Source organism: Nicotiana sylvestris, chromosome 3, assembly GCF_000393655.2.
Source record: "Nicotiana sylvestris chromosome 3, ASM39365v2, whole genome shotgun sequence".
Taxonomy (NCBI): Eukaryota; Viridiplantae; Streptophyta; class Magnoliopsida; order Solanales; family Solanaceae; genus Nicotiana; species Nicotiana sylvestris.
In genome coordinates, this window is record NC_091059.1 from 170992879 (window position 1) to 171010809 (window position 17931).

The following is a 17931-nucleotide window of genomic DNA, read 5'->3' on the forward strand; positions in this document are numbered from 1 at the left end:
CTCGTGCTAGAGGTGCACTAGAAACTGGCTGAGCAAAGTGTGCAATCAGAGACCTTGGAACAACTGGAGGACCACTAGAAGCTGGAAATGCTAAATGGGTTGGACGACTTACATAGCCCCTACCATAACGGGTTGTAGCTGCAGTGTGACCATCACTAAATCCTTATGTATCATGAGGCCTCTTGGCCTCCTTATCATCTCTCTCACGACCCCGAATAACTTCCAACCTCCGTGAAATCTCAACTACCTATTGATATGGAGTATATATCTCCAACTTTCTAGCCATGCTGAATCTAATACCAAAGTTTAGCCCCTCGATAAATCAACGAACTCGCTCTCTGACTGTAGAAACCAAGGCAGGTGCATGCTTGGACAAATCACTGAATCAGATAACATACTCCAACATAGTCATATTACCTTGGCGCAGCTATTTAAACTCCACGCGCCAAGCATCCCGAAGGGTCTGAGGAACAAACTCTCTCAAGAAAAACTCTTTAAACCAATCCCATGTAAGTAAAGTTGCCTCATCTGGGCTACCTACCTCGTACGCTCGCCACCAATGATATACCGCTCTCTTTAGCTGGAACACAGTAAATGCAACCCCACTCATCTCTACAATAACCATAGTGCAGATACTACGGTGACACTCCTCAAGAAAATAATGTGCATCCTTTGAAGCCAAACCACTGAAAGTAGGAGCGTGGTACTTCTTGAATCTTTCGAGCCTAAGCTCCTCATCCTCAGATGTTTCTTCCCCAACCATGAGCTGAATCGGAGCAACAGAATGTATCGGTATAAAATTTGGGTCCTGATCAACTTGGACCTACTGCTCTGGGGTACAGAGCGTGGGTGTCTGTGCTCCTCCCCCAGTTTGAGATGTGGCAGGCGTAAGTGGGATCAACCTGGCATAAGCTAAGGTACCGAACATGCTCAGGAACTGTGCGAGGGACTCCTGAAGTGCTAGGGTGGAAATAGGCACCTCAGGCATCTGTCCCTTGACTAGAGCTACTGGTGGATCCTCTACCGTAGCTCGCGCATGTGCTATGTCTGCACCACATGCCCCAACCTCTCGTGTCTCTAGTAGGGGGCGTATGTGTCTGATTGTTAGATCCAGCGATGCGTGTCCTCACCATCTGTAAGACAATAGAAAGTCAAAGATTTAGTTTTCGAAATCAGCCAATTCGCACGATAAGGAATGAAAGAAGTGAAGTTTTTCTAACAGTTTTGTGGCCTCTCGAAGATAAGTACAAATGTCTCCGTACTAATTCGCAAGACTCTATGAAACCTGCTTATGACTCGTAATAACTATGAACCTAGAGCTCTGATACCAACTTGTCACGAGCCCAATTTTCCTCTATAAGATGTCGTGATAGCACTTAGTCTCCACGACTAGGTATACCTAATAAATAATAATAACTTGGCAGAAACAATCTATCAAAATACTAAAACAAAATTGAATACTGATATAACATTTCGATACAAAACATAATCTGAACAGTTTCTCCCTAAAACCAGTGGAATTGAGTCATAAGCTCTATAGAGTTAATGTAGTATAACTACTACATCAATGTCTGAAAGAACTACAACAGTAACAGAATAAATGGGAAGAAGACTTCGAGGCATGCAGACATGGAGTAGGTATACCTTGAAGTCTCCTAAAAAGTAACTACAAATAATCTCTAATGACTGGTACGAGCAAACGTACCTGGATCTGCACAGAAATATGCAGAAACATAATATAAGTACACCACAAAGCACCTAGTAAGTATCGAGCCTAGCCTTAGTATAGTAGTGATGGGGCCAGGTCAAGACACCTACTAGGATATAAATAAATAGTATGAAAATGTAATATGGATATGTATTGGAAAGTGAAGAAACAACTGATACGAAATAAGATGATAGCATGAACTAGTACCGGAAATAAACAAGGAAATAGCATAAAAGAAGCAATTAAAGGGGATACAAGATCATGTACTAACAATAACTTCTAGAACAATAAAGAATGAAACAACAAGAAATATTTTCACCAGAACACTTTGCAACTTGAAATAATCAGCAGGAATCATAACGAGGTACCACCTCGTGTATAATGAAACCAAAACCAAGGTACTGCCTCATATAATCAAGAATCACAACTGAGGTACCGCCTCATATTCACATTTCTCAATTTCAATCGCAATATTTTCTTATACTGCTGCGTGAGCCTTACATTTGAAATACGTTTTGAAAACAATTTTCCCGAAATAGCTACACACACTTTATCCCACCTTATGAAACCACGTGGATTCACGTAGTTCCCCTACCAGCAACACGTACATAAGTCCCACCTAATACCGCTGCATGCACATTAACCCCAAGCCTTACACCGCCTCATGTGCATCAATATCATATCATAATAATAATTCGCCCCACAAGTGCCCATATATCACAACTTGCCAACAACAACAACAATATCAATATTTTCACAGCAATAACCCATGGCTCCACCACAATATATACAAGAATATCAACAATAATAATGAATGTAAAATTCTCATTAAGATAGATGTCTCAATAATAAGTAACTTTGCCTCAACGTGTTAATGACTTTCACAATATCAGCACCAATTAACTCAATAATGAGAGAAATAAGGTATAACCACGATATTAGATAAGACTAACTCACAATAAAAGATATAACATTTAGCAATGAGTTTTAAATAATGGAAATCAACAAGGAAAGGGATAACCTGAACAATTACTTCAAATAATGATAATTAACAATGAAGAGATAATATGTAACAATAAAAGAGGCAACAAGTTCAACTAAAGCATGAGAGCAAATGATCAATTAGGAGGTAGAATAAGTATTAACGAAATTATTTAAGGCATGGAAGGATAGACTAACACTAGTACGAATAGATTGACTAAAAGAATTATAATATGATATAACATCCATTTAAAGCATGAAAATAGTCTAAGTAGCCTAAACCGGTATAATAACACGTACAACCCGTATACCCACTCGTCACCTTATGTACACGGATTTCACTTAGCATAATTGAATCAAACGATACCAATCCTAAGGGGTAGTTCTCCCACACGAAATTAGGCAAGACACTTACCTCAACTAGGCCAATTCAACACTCGAAAATAGTTTTTTTTTTTAAATTCACCTCACACGGCTCAAATCTAACAAAAATCGACTAAATATCATCAAACAATGCTAGGGAATTGAATTGCAATAGATAAAGTTAAGATCTTTACATTTTTTTTAAAATGTCAACAAAAGTCAACACGGAGCTCGCCCAGTCGAAACCCAGGTCCAATGGTAGGTTCCGCCTACCTATGACCCCACGAGTTCATATATGTGATTAGTTTCAAAATCCGAGTGCAAATCAACTCTCAAAACTCAATTTCTTATTTTTCAAAAACTTGACAAAGTTTCACAAATTTTCTTATCCTTTTCCTCATTTTCTTATAATTTCGGTATTCATCCAATTTGCATGCATCAATACCTATTATCTCCTATCAGTACAAGTATAAATTTTATAGGATTGAATTGGTTTATAATGTGACACATGGAAGCGAAGAAAAAGATAAAGTAAATCAAGTAAACAACCAGTACCAGGATCAACAACTGCAATTGGCATCAGTTAGACCCCAAAGAGAGCATGGTCAACGTGAGCAGATCGAGTGATTACCATCAGATAGCATTCGATGAAGAACATTCCCAGATATTAAATGGACAGCCGTTGCAGAGAATATTTGAATTCATGGCGTGCCGTTACATATTCATCAATGACCCCTTTATTGTCATTTAAAAGGGGTTTGATCCTCGAATCTTGTTTCCTTAGGTGTAACTATAAATAGTAGGCTCAACAGCCATTGTAAAAAATGAAATTCTTGGCAAAACTTATGCTATATTCCATTCTCAAGCTCAATGAAATAACTTTATTTTCTCTTGGCCAAATACATAGTCTTGGACATTGTAAGAAATAAAATTCTTGCCAAAACTTATGCTATATTCCATTCTCAAGCTCAATGAAATAACTTTATTTTCTCTTGGCCAAATACATAGGCAGCCCCTTAAACTTGACACTATTTTTCATTTAGGCACTTTAACTAAAGCATATACCTATTGAACACACTAACACCAATAAAAGTGCGTCAATTAAAAACTTCACACAATATACATAAATAAGTTCAGGCGCATGACAACAATTGCTTCTGACATGGCAAATCAGACAAATAAATGAGAGCCACGTGAAAATATAAAAAAAAGCTATTCTTCCTAACAACTTTGGATCCCCTGACCGGTCCCATCCCCTCTATTGATCATCGTTTTCGTTCTTTGTTCAGTCTTCTGCTTTTCGTTTTATTCTTTTTCCTCTTCTACAATTTAATTTTTCTTTTCGTTCTTTTGAATTTACGTCCAAAATTCGAAGCTTTACATTTTCTTTTCTTTTTCTTCTAAAATATATTTCACACTATAGAATGTGGGGTCCATCCCATAAATTAAGGAAGACTTTCTTCCTTTGTTGGTTTTTTAAATTGGAAGCAACTCTTTTCTTCTGTATTGTCAAAAAGGGTAGACTGCAGAAAAAAAAAATCAAATGTAGTAGGCGTGAGAGAGAAAGCTCCGCCTATAAAAGGAGAGTTTCGGCTCACATTTCTACACACCGACAAAGAGGGAAAGAAAGAGTGAGGTTTCACTGACAAGGTATAAGAAAATAGTCTGTGAGAAAAATAGAGAGTGAGCGATATTATAGTGAGGTGAGAATATCAAAAAAGGGTTATTTCGTTTGAGTGTTGTAGTGGTCTTTGGAGTATTTTACTCGAACCTACAAAGTGTAAAATTCCTTGCTATAGTGATATTAGTTGCTCGTTTCGGGGTCGTGGTTTTTCCCTTATTCAAAAGGGGTTTCCACTTAAAAAATCTTGGTGTTGTTGTCACTCTTTCATTCTTGTTAATTACCGTATCTCGGTGCTACATTATTATTTCACTTTTAGTATCGTGAATATTATTTCTGTGGGAGATTTATTTCCAACAACTGGTATTAGAGCACAAGTTCTGCTCATTCACTGAAATACTATTCATTGTTGGTAGTACTATACTCGGTGAAAAATAAAAATATCCGGAATAAAGTATGAGGTAGCAAAATTCAACAGAGATAACGGTTTCTCAACATGGCAAAGAAGGATGAGGGATCTTCTCATCCAACAAGGATTACACAAGGTACTAGATGTTGATGCTAAAAAGCATGATACCATGAAAGCTGAGGATTGGGTTGATTTGGATGAGAGAGCTGCTAGTTCAATCAGGTTTCACTTATCAGATGATGTGGTAAATAACATTATTGATGAAGACACTGCACGTGGGATTTGAACAAGGTTGGAAGCCTATACATGTCCACAACACTGACAAATAAATTGTACCTGAAGAAGCAGTTATACGTCCTACACATGGGTGAAGGTACGAATTTTTTGTCATATTAAATATGTTTAATGGACTAATTATACAGCTTTCCAACTTCAGAATGAAAATCGAGGAAGAAGATAAAGACATCTTGCTATTGAACTTGTTGCCATCTTTGTATGATAATTTGGAAACAACCATCTTGCACGGTAAGACTACCATTGAGTTGAAATATGTGACATTGACTCTTCTACTTAATGAGAAGAAGAGAAAGAAACCTAAAAATCAAGGACAGACTCTCATCATAGAAGGTAGAGACAGGAGTTATCAAAAGAGTTTAAGCAACTGTGGTAGATTCAGAGCTCGTGGGAAATCAAAGAACCGATCTAAATCAAGAGCCAGAAATTGCTCAACTGTGATCAACCTGGTCACTTCAAAAGAGATTGCCCAAATCCAAGGAAGGGCAAAGGTGAAACCAGTGGCCAGAATAATGACAAAAACACAACTGCTATGGTGCAAAACAATAATAATGTTGTCCTCTTTATAAATGAGAAAGAGGAATGCATGCACCTGTCAGGTCCAGAGTCAGAATGGGTGGTTGACACAGCGGTATCTTACCATGCCACACTGGTAAGAGATCTTTTTTGCAGATATGTAGAAGGCAATTTTGGCACAGTGAGAATGAGTAACACAAGTTACTCAAAGACTGCAGGAATTGGTGATATTTTTATTAAGACAAATGTCGGATGCACATTGGTTCTAAAGGACGTGCGACATGTACCTGATTTGCGGATGACATGATCTCGGGAATTGCGTTAGACCGAGATGGATATGATAAATATTTTGCAAATCAAAAGTGGATACTCATCAAGGGATCATTAGTGATTGCAATGGGAGTTTCTCGTGGCACGTTGTACAGGACAAATGAAAAAATATGCCAAGGTGAATTGAACGCGACACAAGATGAGATTTTTGCATATTTGTAGCACAAAAGAATGGGTCATATGAGCGAGAAGGAATTCCAGAGTCTTGCCAAGAAATCACTCATTTCTTATGCCAAAGGTACAATGGTTAAACCTTGTGACTACTATTTATTTGTTAAGCATCATAGAGTCTCATTTCAGACATTGTCTGAAAGAAATTTAAATATACTTGATTTGGTATATTCTGATATTTGTGGTCCGATAGAAATTGAATCGATGGGAGGTAATAAATATTTTGCCACTTTTATTGATGATGCTTTACGAAAATTATGGATATATATTTTGAAAACCAAAGATCAGGTGTTTAAAGTTTCCAGAAGTTTCAGGCTCTGGTGGAAAGGGAGACGGGTCGAAAGCTAAAGCGTCTTCGAAGTGAAAATGGAGGTGAGTACACTTTACGAGAATTTTAAGAGTATTGTTTGAGCCATAGAATCAGACATGAAAAGACAGTTCTTGTAACTCCATAACACAATGGCGTAGCCAAAAGGATGATCTGCACCATTGTGGAGAAGGTGAGAAGCATGCTCAGAATGGCTAAACTGCCTAAGTCATTATGGGGTGAAGCGGTTCAGATAGCCTATTACTTGATCAATAGGAGTCCATCAGTTCTGTTGGCGTTTGACATCCCAGAGAGAGTTTGGACCAACAAGGAGGTGTCTTACTCACATCTAAAGGTGTTCGGTTGCAGAGATTTTGCATATGTACCAAAAGAGCATAGAACAAAGCTGGATGATAAATCTGTTCCCTGCATATTTATCGAATATGGAGATGAAGAGTTTGGGTACAGATTATGGGATGTTGTAAAGAAGAAGGTCATCAGAAGCATAGATGTAGTCTTCCGAGAAAGTGAAGTTGGAACTGCTGATGATAGGTTAGGGAAACCCAAGCATGGTACAATTCCTAATCTTATTACAATTCCTTCTTCTTCTAACTATCCCATAATTGCAGAAAGTACGACCGACGAGGTTGTCGAGCAGGGAGATCTACGTGGTGAGGTTATTGAGTAGGGGTAGCAACTTGATGATGATGTTGAGCAAGTGGAGTACCCTACTAAGGAAGAAGAACAACCTCAACCTCTGAGGAGATCAGAGAGGCCAAAGGTAGAGTCATGCAGGTACCCTTCCACAGAGTATGTGATCATCAGTGAGGAGGGGGAGCTAGAAAGTATCAAGGAGGTACTGTCCCATCCAGAAAAGAACCAGTGAATGAAAGCCATGCAAGAAAAAATGGAATCTCTACAGAAAAATGGCACGTACAAGCTGGTTGAATTTCCAAAGGGTAAAAGACCACTCAAATGCATATGAGTCTTTAAACTAAAGAAAGATGGAAATGGCAAGCTGGTCAGATACAAAGCTCGATTAGTGGTTAAAGGCTTCGAACAAAAGAAAGGTATTGATTTTGATGAAATTTTCTCACCTGTTATCAAAATGACTTCTATTCGAACAATTTTGAGCTTAGCAGCTAGCCTAGATATTGAAGTAGAGCAGTTGGATGTGAAAACTGCATTTCTTCATGAAGATTTGGAAGAGGAGATTTATATGGAGCAGCCAGAAGGATTTGAAGTCGCTGGAAAAAAACACATGGTGTGCAAGTTGAACAAGAGTCTTTATGGATTGAAGCATACACCAAGGCAGTGGTACATTAAGTTTGAATCATTCATGAAAAGTCAAACATACACAAAGATCTATTCTGATCCATGTGTATACTTCAAAAGCTTTTCTGATAATAACTTTATTATATTGTTGTTGTAGGTGGAAGACATGTTGATTGCAGGACAAGATAATAAGATGATTGCAAAGTTAAAGAGATATTTGTCCAAGTCATTAGATATGAAGGACTTGGGCCCAACATAACAAATTCTAGGGATGAAGATAGTTCAAGAGCAAATAAGCAAAAGGTTGTGGCTATCTCAGAAGAGGTACATTGAACGTGTACTGAAATGTTTCAACATGAAAAATGCTAAGCCACTCAGCATACCTCTTGCTAGTCATCTAAAGTTGAGCAAGAAGATGTGTTTTACAACAGTGGAGGAGAAAGGAAACATGGCTAGAGTTCCTTATTCTTCAGCAATCGGAAGTTGGATGTATGCAATGGTATGCACCAGACCTGATAGTACTCACACAATTAGTGTTGTGAGCAGGTTTCTTGAAAATCCTGGAAAGGAACATTGGGAAACAGTCAAGTGGATACTCAGGTACCTAAGAGGTACTGTAGGAGATGGATTGTGCTTTGGAGGATCTGATCCAATCTTGATGGGATATATAGATGATGATATGGCAGGTGACATTGATAACAGAAAATCCACTATTGGATGCTTGTTTACATTTTCAGGGGGATATATATCATGGCAGTCTAATTGCACAAGTGTGTTGCACTTACAACAACTAAAACAGAGTACATTGCCACTAGAGAAGCTGGCAAGGAGATGACATGGCTCAAGCGGTTTCTTCAAGAGCTGGAATTGCATGAAAAGGAGTATGTCGTCTATTGTGAAAGTCAAAGTGCAATAGACTTGAGCAAGAACTCCATGTACCATGCAAGAACAAAGAATATAGATGTGAGATATCATTGCATTCATGAGCAGGTGGAGAACGAATCTTTACAGGTCAAAAAGATTCACACGAGTGAAAATCATGCGGATATGCTAACCAAGGTAGTACTAAGAGACAAGTTCGAGCTTTGCAAAAAACTTGTCGGCATGCGCTCAAACTAGAATCTCCGGTGTTACCTCCTTCAGGTGAATGAGACTGGAAGGGAAGATTTGCGGGGTCCATCCCATAAATTAAGGAAGACTTTCTTCCTTTGTTTGTTTTCTAAATTGGCAGCTATTCTTTTCTTCTTTATTGTCAAAAAGGGCAGGTTGAAGAAGGAACATGTCAAATATAGTAGGCGTGAGAGAGAGAGAGGCTCCTCCTATAAAATGAGAGCTTCGGCTCTCATTTCTACACACCAACAAAGAGAGAAAGAAAGAGTGAGATTTCACATACAAGGTATAAGAAAATAGTCTGTGAAAAAAATAAAGAGTGAGTGATATTGTAGTGAGGTGAGAATATCAAAAGAGGGTTATTTCTTTTGAGTGTTATAGTGGCCTTTGGAGTATTTTACTCGGACTTACAAAGTGTAAAATTCCTTGCTATAGTGGTATCAGTTGCTCGTCTCGAGACCGTGATTTTTTTCCTTATTCAAAAGGGTTTTTCACATAAAAAATCTTGGTGTTATTGTCACTCTTTATTCTTGTTAATTAGCGTATATCAGTGCTATATTATTATTTAGCTTTTAGTACCGTGAATATTATTTCTGTGGGGGATTTATTCTCAACACAGAATACCCATTTCCCTTTTTCTTGATCACATTCATCACCCTAACACTTATTTTCCATTTTTGTTTGGTAAAAAATTAAGCTCAATTGCTATTTTAGTCTTCTACTGATTTTAATTTAATTCTTTTAAAATATTGGCGGTGATATGATAACTATACAAAATAACACTTGTCACTATCATGACCAGGAATTACACAGTAACATTAAGACCACTCAAAACTGTAAATATTTGATACGTAAAGAATCAAAGTTTTTATAAGATAGGAAATAAGTGATGTGGTTTCACTTGACTGAGTTGACTAGGGCGCCAATGTAAAAATCTGGTTGAAGGTGGCTTTTTTGGGTTGAAAAGGAGTGGTCTTTAGTTTGTGTAAGGTTGTTAGAGCTAAACAATACAAGTTGAGATCGAGATGAACGTTAAGCTTGTCGGCAATAATTGTCCGCAATGGCTCGAAGTGAGATGATTTGTGATTTCTTTGGCGATGGTAAAAGGTGGCTCCTCTACGGAAAAATGACACGTACAAGCTGGTTGAACTTCCAAAGGGTATAAGATCACTCAAATACACATGAGTCTTTATACTAAAGAAAGATAGAAATGGCAAGCTGGTGAGATACAAAGCTTGATTAGTGGTTAAAGGCTTCGAACAAAAGAAAGGTATTGATTTTGATGAAATTTTCTCGCTTGTTGTCAAAATGACTTCTGTTCGAACAATTTTGAGTTTGGCAGCTAGCCTAGATCTTGAAGTAGAGAAGTTGAATGTGAAACTGCATTTCTTCATGGAGATTTAGAAGAGGTGATTTATATGGAGCAGCCAGAAGGATTTGAAGTAGTTGAAAAAAAACGCATGGTGTGCAAATTGAACAATAGTCTTTATGGATTGAAGGAGGCACCAAGGCAGTGGTACATTAAGTTTGACTAATTCATGAAAAGTCAAACATACATAAAAACCTATTCTGTTCCATGTGTATACTTCAAAAGATTTTTCGATAATAACTTTATTATATTGTTGTTGTATGTGGAAGACATGTTGATTGCAGGACAAGACAAGGAGATGATTGCAAAGTTAAAGAGAGATTTGTCCAAGTAATTTGATATGAAAGACTTGGGCCCAACATAACAAATTTTGGGAAATAGTTCGAGAGCAAATAAGCAGAAAATTGTGGCTATCTCAGAAGAGGTACATTGAACGTCTACTGAAACGCTTCAACATGAAAAATGCTAATCCAGTCACCGCACCTCTTGCTAGTTATCTAAAGTTGAGCAAGAAGATGTGTCCTACAAAAGTGGAGGAGAAAGGGAAGGGAACATGGCTAGAGTTCCTTATTCTTCAGCAACCGGAAGCTTGATGTATGCAATGGTATGCACCAGACCTGATATTGCTCACACAATTGGTGTTGTGAGTAGGTTTCTTGAAAATCCTGGAAAGGAACATTGGGAAGCAGTCAAGTGGATACTCAGGTACCTAATAGGTACTGTAGAAGATTGTTTGTGCTTTGGAGGATTTGATCCAATCTTGAAGGGATATATAGATGATGATATGGCAGGTGACATTGATAACAGAAAATCCACTATTGGATATTTGTTTACATTTTCAGGGGATATATATCATGGCAGTCTAATTTGTAGAAGTGTGTTGCACTTTCAACAACTGAAGCAGAGTATATTGCCGCTACAGAAGCTAGCAAGGAGATGGTATGGCTCAAGCGGTTCCTTCAAGAGCTGGAATTGCATCAAAAGGAGTATGTCGTCTATTGTGAAAGTCAAAGTGCAATAGACTTGAGCAAGAACTCCATGTACCATGCAAGAACAAAGAATATATATGTGAGTTATCATTGCATTTGTGAGCAGGTGGAGAACGAATCTTTACAGGTCAAAAAGATTCACCCGAGTGAAAATCATGCAGATATGCTAACCAAGGTAGTACCAAGAGACAAGTTCGAGCTTTGCAAAGAACTTGTCGGCATGCGCTCAAACTAGAATCTCCGGTGTTACCTCCTTCAGGTGAATGGGACTGGAGGGGGAGATTTACGGGGTCTATCCCATAAATTAAGGAAGACATTCTTCCTTTGATGGTTTTCTAAATTGGCAGCTACTCTTTTCTTCTGCATTGTCAAAAAGGGTATGCTGCAGAAGGAAAATGTCAAATGTAGTAGACGTGAGAGAGAGAGAGGCTCCGCCTATAAAAGGAGAGCTTCGGCTCTTATTTCTACATACCAACAAAGAGAGAAAGAAAGAGTGAGGTTTCACATACAAGGTATAAGAAAATAGTCTGTGAGAAAAATAAGAGAGTGAGTGATATTGTAGTGAGGTGAGAATATCAAAAGAGGGTTATTTCTTTTGAGTGTTGTAGTGGCCTTTGGAGTATTTTACTCGGACCTACAAAGTGTAAAATTCCTTGTTATAGTGGTATCAGTTGCTCGTCTCGGGGCCGTGGTTTTTTTCTTATTTAGAATGGTTTTCCACGTAAAAAATCTTTGTGTTGTTATCACTCTTTTATTCTTGTTAATTAGCGTATTTCGGTGCTATATTATTATTTAGCTTTTAGTACCGTGAATATTATTTCTGTGGGGGATTTATTCTCCACACAGAATACCCATTTCCCTTTTTCTTGATCACATTCATCACCCTAACACTTATTTTCCATTTTTGTTTGGTAAAAAATTAAGCTCAATTGCTATTTTAGTCTTCTACTGATTTTAATTTAGTTCTTTTAAAATATTGGCAGTGATATGATAACAATACAAAATAACACCTGTCACTATCACGACCAGGAATTACACAGTAACATTAAGGCCACTCAAAACTGTAAATATTTGATATGTAAAGAATCAAAGTTTTCATAAGATAGGAAATAAGTGATGTGATTTCACTTGACTGAGTTGACTAGGGCGCCAATGTAAAAATCTGGTTGAAGGTGGCATTTTTGGGTTGAAAAAGAGTGGTCTTTAGTTCGTGTAAGGTTGTTAGAGCTAAACAATAGAAGTTGAGATCAATATGAACGTTAAGCTTGTCGGCAATAATTGCCCGCAATGGCTCCAAGTGAGATGATCCGTGATTTCTTTGGCGATGGTTAAAGGTGGCTTAGAGATTAAAGTTGGTGAAGTGATTTTCAGGATAAAATGATCTTTAAAAAAAAAATAAAAAACTTCTGTGTTTGGATCAACTCGTGCGCTCAGGAGATGTGAAAAATACTTTTCTTGCCATATCATCCTATTGTGTTTTATTGGCTCACTTTTATTGAGGTTAGAGTGTTCAATAGGTACATACCTTAGTTAAAGTGCCTAAATGAAAAATAGTGTCAAGTTTAAGGGGCTCCCTATGTATTTGGCCTTTTCTCTTTTACATTGTTCTCGGAAGCATTGCTCTCGGAGCCAAGCAGCTTATCATTTCTTTTGATTTTAACCGCTAAGTTTTTTTTTCCAATCTTGTACAGTTTTACAGGTAAACATAAATATCACACAGTTTTATTATCATATTTTTATTACAACATTATTTTAGAGCTCTTATTCTTCGTATCTCTGGAGTATTCAATATGGGCGAATATTTCAGAAACTGCTCCTAAGTAGAGCAAGGAGTAACCACTGCTAGCAGAGGTGATTGCCTACGAATAGTGATGCCAGTGCCTTCAGTCATATCCAAATCCTCCCCTTTCATCCTTTCTGGTAATGCAAAATTGAACTTGTGCACAAGCCTTGCTAATGCTAGCTCATTTACAATAATAGCAAAAGTAATTCCTGGGCAACCCCTTCTGCCTGCTCCAAAGGGAATCAGCTCAAAATTTAGTCCTTTGACATCAATATTACTATTCAAGAACCTCTCTGGTCGGTACTCCTCTGGATTTTCCCATGACAATGGATCTCTTCCAATTGTCCAAGCATTGATAATGACTTGAGTTTTAGCAGGTATGTGGTAACCTAGCAATTTTACGTCTTCCATTGATTCTCGAGGGAGTAGTAGTGGAATCGGCGGATGGAATCTGAGAGTCTCTTTGATCACTGCTTTTAGATACTGCATATTTCCTAAGTCATCCTCTGTTATCTCCGATTTCCCTTGGGCTAATTGTCGCACTTCATTCTGTAATTTTTCCATGGCTCTTGGATGCCTCAAAAGCTCTGTCATTATCCACTCCAGAGTTGTATAAGTTGTATCCGTACCGGCAGTAAATGTATCCTATGCATTAAAAAGAAAGATTAAAAAAAAAACTAAGCTTGTAAGCTCCATTTTTACATCTAGAGTTTCCAATATTTGAATTGCAGTTGCTAACCATGGGTGGATGAAGCATTAGAACAGTTGGTGCAGTTTCACATTCACTGATTTAAAAAAATTTGAAGAAAATACTAATACAAATATTTTAAGACACCAAATCTTTAATTATGGAGCAATACTAATACAATTCAAAATTTCAATCATCATATCATACTACATTAAAAGCGGGAACAAACGAAGTAAAAAGTTAAAAGACTCAAAATACCCATAAATAATTAAATGCCCATTTTACCCTTCACTTAAATATTACTTCGACAAAATTAGCCTTGAAAAGTGATGGACTTTAACGTCTTTAAGAAAACTATGAAATGGGTATGTGTCTTCGTAACTCCCCAAAACTGAATAGTTTGAATAGTTGCAATTCATAAAACGATGAAAACTAAATCATTTCTTCCTAAACGGGTATATTTACCAATGTTAATTCTCTAATCATAAATAGAAGAATCTGAAGAGTTGCAATTGATAAAACAACCTTATTCAGATTCATCTACAAAAATAAGATATGGGATTCATCTACATGCTTTTGATATACTAGCTAATAGTTGCGTTTTTGGAGATTTCATTCTGTACAACAAGCTGGTTGGCCCGTAATGACTGAAAAGCTGGAAGCAATCATATTCAAATATATCATTCCTTTTCAGAAGAGCATGGTATATATATACTCTACAAGAGGCGGAGTTAGAATTTAAATTTTATGAGGTCATGATTCTAATCCTTTTAAGTTACTGATTTCTATATTAATAATTAGTGCATATTTAATATATTTTTTTTAATAAATACAAGATTGAACCAAAGCTACTAGGTTCAATCGAACCCTTTAGCTAATGGGCTAGGTTCGTCGTACTCCATGCGCTCACTGCTTTGCTCTCTCCTAGAGTACCTCTAGCCTCTAGGTATGTACACATGTTGGAGAAGGTTCATCCACTGTCAGTTTGTTTTTCACTTAATATGTGCTCTTATTATCCTTAATTTTTGTATTTTATAAACAGTCTCCTCCTTTTATGAAAATCAAATCATGACAACAACAATAACAATAACAACAACCCAATATAATCTCATTTAGTGGGGTCTAGGGAGGGTAATGTGTACACAAACTTTATCCCTACCCTGAGATAGAGAGGCTATTTCCAAATAGACCCCCGACATCCCTCCCTCCAAGAACCATGTCAAATCATGACATGGTTTGTAAATAAGTACCCTCATAAAGGAGGATAACGAGGAAGCAGTGATGAAGAAAGAAGAAGAAGCAAAAGAATGGAAAAGACCCATCACCAACATTAAGTATTTTTGTTTCCAGATTAATTTTAGAGATCACTTATAATTAACTTCAAATTTCATCATATTGTTTTTATTTCATCAGTATCTTTTCTCCTTTCTCAAAAAAGGTATTAACGTACCTATTAGAGATCACGAGTAAAAAGATATAGTAAAAAATGTAATGACAAAAAATAATACTAATTAATACAAAATACAATTGCAACATGCGTACAAAGAAACTAGTTCTTAAAAAAAAAACAACAGACATAAGAAGGGAAAAAAGGCATAAAATATGCATGTCATGTTCTTAAGGCCTATGGGTCAACTATCCGAGTTCGGGATTTGGACTTGATGGTTGAATATACAGATAATTTTATCCATGGTTATTGAACTTTTGTGTTTGTAATCCAAAAGTCACTTTTTCTTTGTTACGTAAAAGTCATTCAACTTTGTGTTCATTACACAAAAGTCACTTTTCTTTCTTTTGTTACACAAAAATTATTTTACTTTGCTCTAGTTATCATAGAAATCACATTTTTACTTGAAAAGTCTATTATGCCCTTGATATTATATAAATCTTCATATTTATGTAATACCTTCTATATTATATACTATATAATATATTTTTAACTATGCATTTTATTTAAAAATAAAATAACTTAATATTAATTTATTTATTATTTTTATAATATATTTGTTAATTTGATTTTTTTCTTAATGTTAATTTTCAAAATATATTAGTAGCGTTATTAAGTTTGTCAGTAACTTTAATATATATTAGTAGAGAAATAGCAAGTATATTTCCTTGAGAAAATTCGCAGGTAAACAAACAAAGAAAATGAGGAAAAAATCATATGTTAATCTGAAGGAAAATCCCTAGGTACTATATGTGAATTTACCTGAGGATATTTTTTGGGGATTTACCTGGGCAATTGTTATTTGAAAAATTACATTACTAGAAATTCGGGAAAAACTGTCAAAAGAATTGACCAAAGTTGGTCGGTAATGGCCGATAATCATCCAAAATGCGACCATTAACGTGTGGTCGGTATTTTGAAGGTCGTAAGAGAATACCGATCAAAGTTGGTCAGAAATTACCGACCAACTTTGGTTGGTCAATTAAATTAAAAAAAGTTATTTTATAACGCTACTAATATATCTTGAAAATTAAAGTTAAAAAAGAAAATTAAATATACGAATATTTTATAAAAATAATATTAAGTTATTTTATTTATAAATAAAATATATAATTAAAAATATATTATATAGTGTTAATATAGAAGGTATTACATAAATATGAAGGTTTATATAATATCAAGGACATAATAGACTTTTCAAGTAAAAATGCTACTTTTGTGATAACTAGAGCAAAGTAAAATAATTTTTGTGTAACAAAAGAAAGAGTAGTGACTTTTTTATAATGAACATAAAGTTGAATGATTTTTACGTAAAAAAAATGACTTTTGGATAATAAATACAAAAGTTCAATGACCATGGATAAAATTATCTCTTGAATATATTATACTTTTGAAATTATGAGTTTAGAATTAATGCTAGTAAGATTTTAATGTTTTCATGCGCGCATACAAAAAAAGAAATATTCCATGTGGAAGTACGAGAGGCTTACCAAGAGAATAGCTTTCAATGAATCCCTTTGAAGAGGATAGCCTGTTTTATCTCCATTCTGAATTTCCAACAAAATGTCCACGAAGTCTTTAGCTTCCCCCGCACTGTACTCTCCTTTTCTGACATGTTCTTCAATCACACTCTCCAAAAATGTGTCCAACTCTTTTGCTGCTTTCTCCACTTTGGTGTCAAGACCACTAATTTTATTGAACCATTCAAGCCACGGAATATATTCCCCGACGTTGGACGTATCTACAAGTTTCACAATTTAATCTAGGGTGGTCTTGGCATTTATTCCACTTTCCCCTTCATTATATTTCTTCCCTAAGGCCACTCTGCTAATTATGTTGTTAGTCATAGAACAGAAAAGATCTCTCAAATCTATCACTGAATTCGAAGACGATTCACACACTTGCCTGATTTTGGCAATCATGCTCTGTGTTTCTTCGTCTCTGACATTACGGTAAGATTGTACTCTTCTGTTGCTGAGAAGGTGAAGCACAGTTACACTTCTAACTTGCCTCCAATATTCACCATAAGGACTGAAGGCTATATCTTTGGAGCCATAAAATAGTCTATCAGCAATGCTGGATTTAGGTCTGCTTGACCAGACGAGATCGTGGGTTTTCATGATATCACGAGCAGCATCAACAGAGGAAGCAACAACCACTGGCCTACTGCCCAAGTGAAGTAGCATTACTGGACCATGTTTTTCTGATAGTTTATGCAGAGAATGATGAGGATGCGACCCAAGTTGATGCAAATTTCCAATGATTGGCAGCCCTTTTGGAGATGGTGGTAACTTATTTTGGGTGTTTGTAGTAGTAAAGAACCACTGATGAAGGAAGAAAATGGAAACAAGCAGAGGAATTAGAAGCGAATACCAGGAGAGATCCATTTTTTGTTGTAGCGACGAAATATAATGAAATTAAGATTTTGGTACTTAGAATTGCAGCTTATATATATATATAACACCATTAGCTAACGATAGTCTGTGTCATGTATTCTGTCATGTGTTTTTCTTGATTTATGTGGTGAATTTGTTTACTATTTCTTGCTTGTTTTTCTTTTCTTTTCGTGC

The 17931-nt window shown here is 36.3% G+C and overlaps 2 protein-coding genes across 2 annotated transcripts; both read right to left on the reverse strand.

Annotated features, from left to right (window-relative positions):
* Positions 1-13166: 13166 nt before the first annotated feature.
* LOC104238379 (cytochrome P450 71A3-like) lies at positions 13167-17813 on the reverse strand. The gene is made up of 2 exons (XM_070168630.1): positions 16852-17813; positions 13167-13871 (listed from the first exon to the last, which is right to left on the reverse strand). Exon 1 carries the CDS (start codon positions 17746-17748, stop codon positions 17119-17121), a length of 630 nt encoding a protein of 209 aa, XP_070024731.1. The 5' UTR covers positions 17749-17813; the 3' UTR covers positions 13167-13871; positions 16852-17118.
* LOC138888354 (cytochrome P450 71A2-like) lies at positions 13260-15236 on the reverse strand. The gene is made up of 3 exons (XM_070170205.1): positions 15165-15236; positions 14380-14454; positions 13260-13871 (listed from the first exon to the last, which is right to left on the reverse strand). The coding sequence occupies exons 1-3, from the start codon at positions 15234-15236 to the stop codon at positions 13260-13262; spliced, it is 759 nt and encodes a 252-aa protein (XP_070026306.1).
* Positions 17814-17931: the final 118 nt, after the last annotated feature.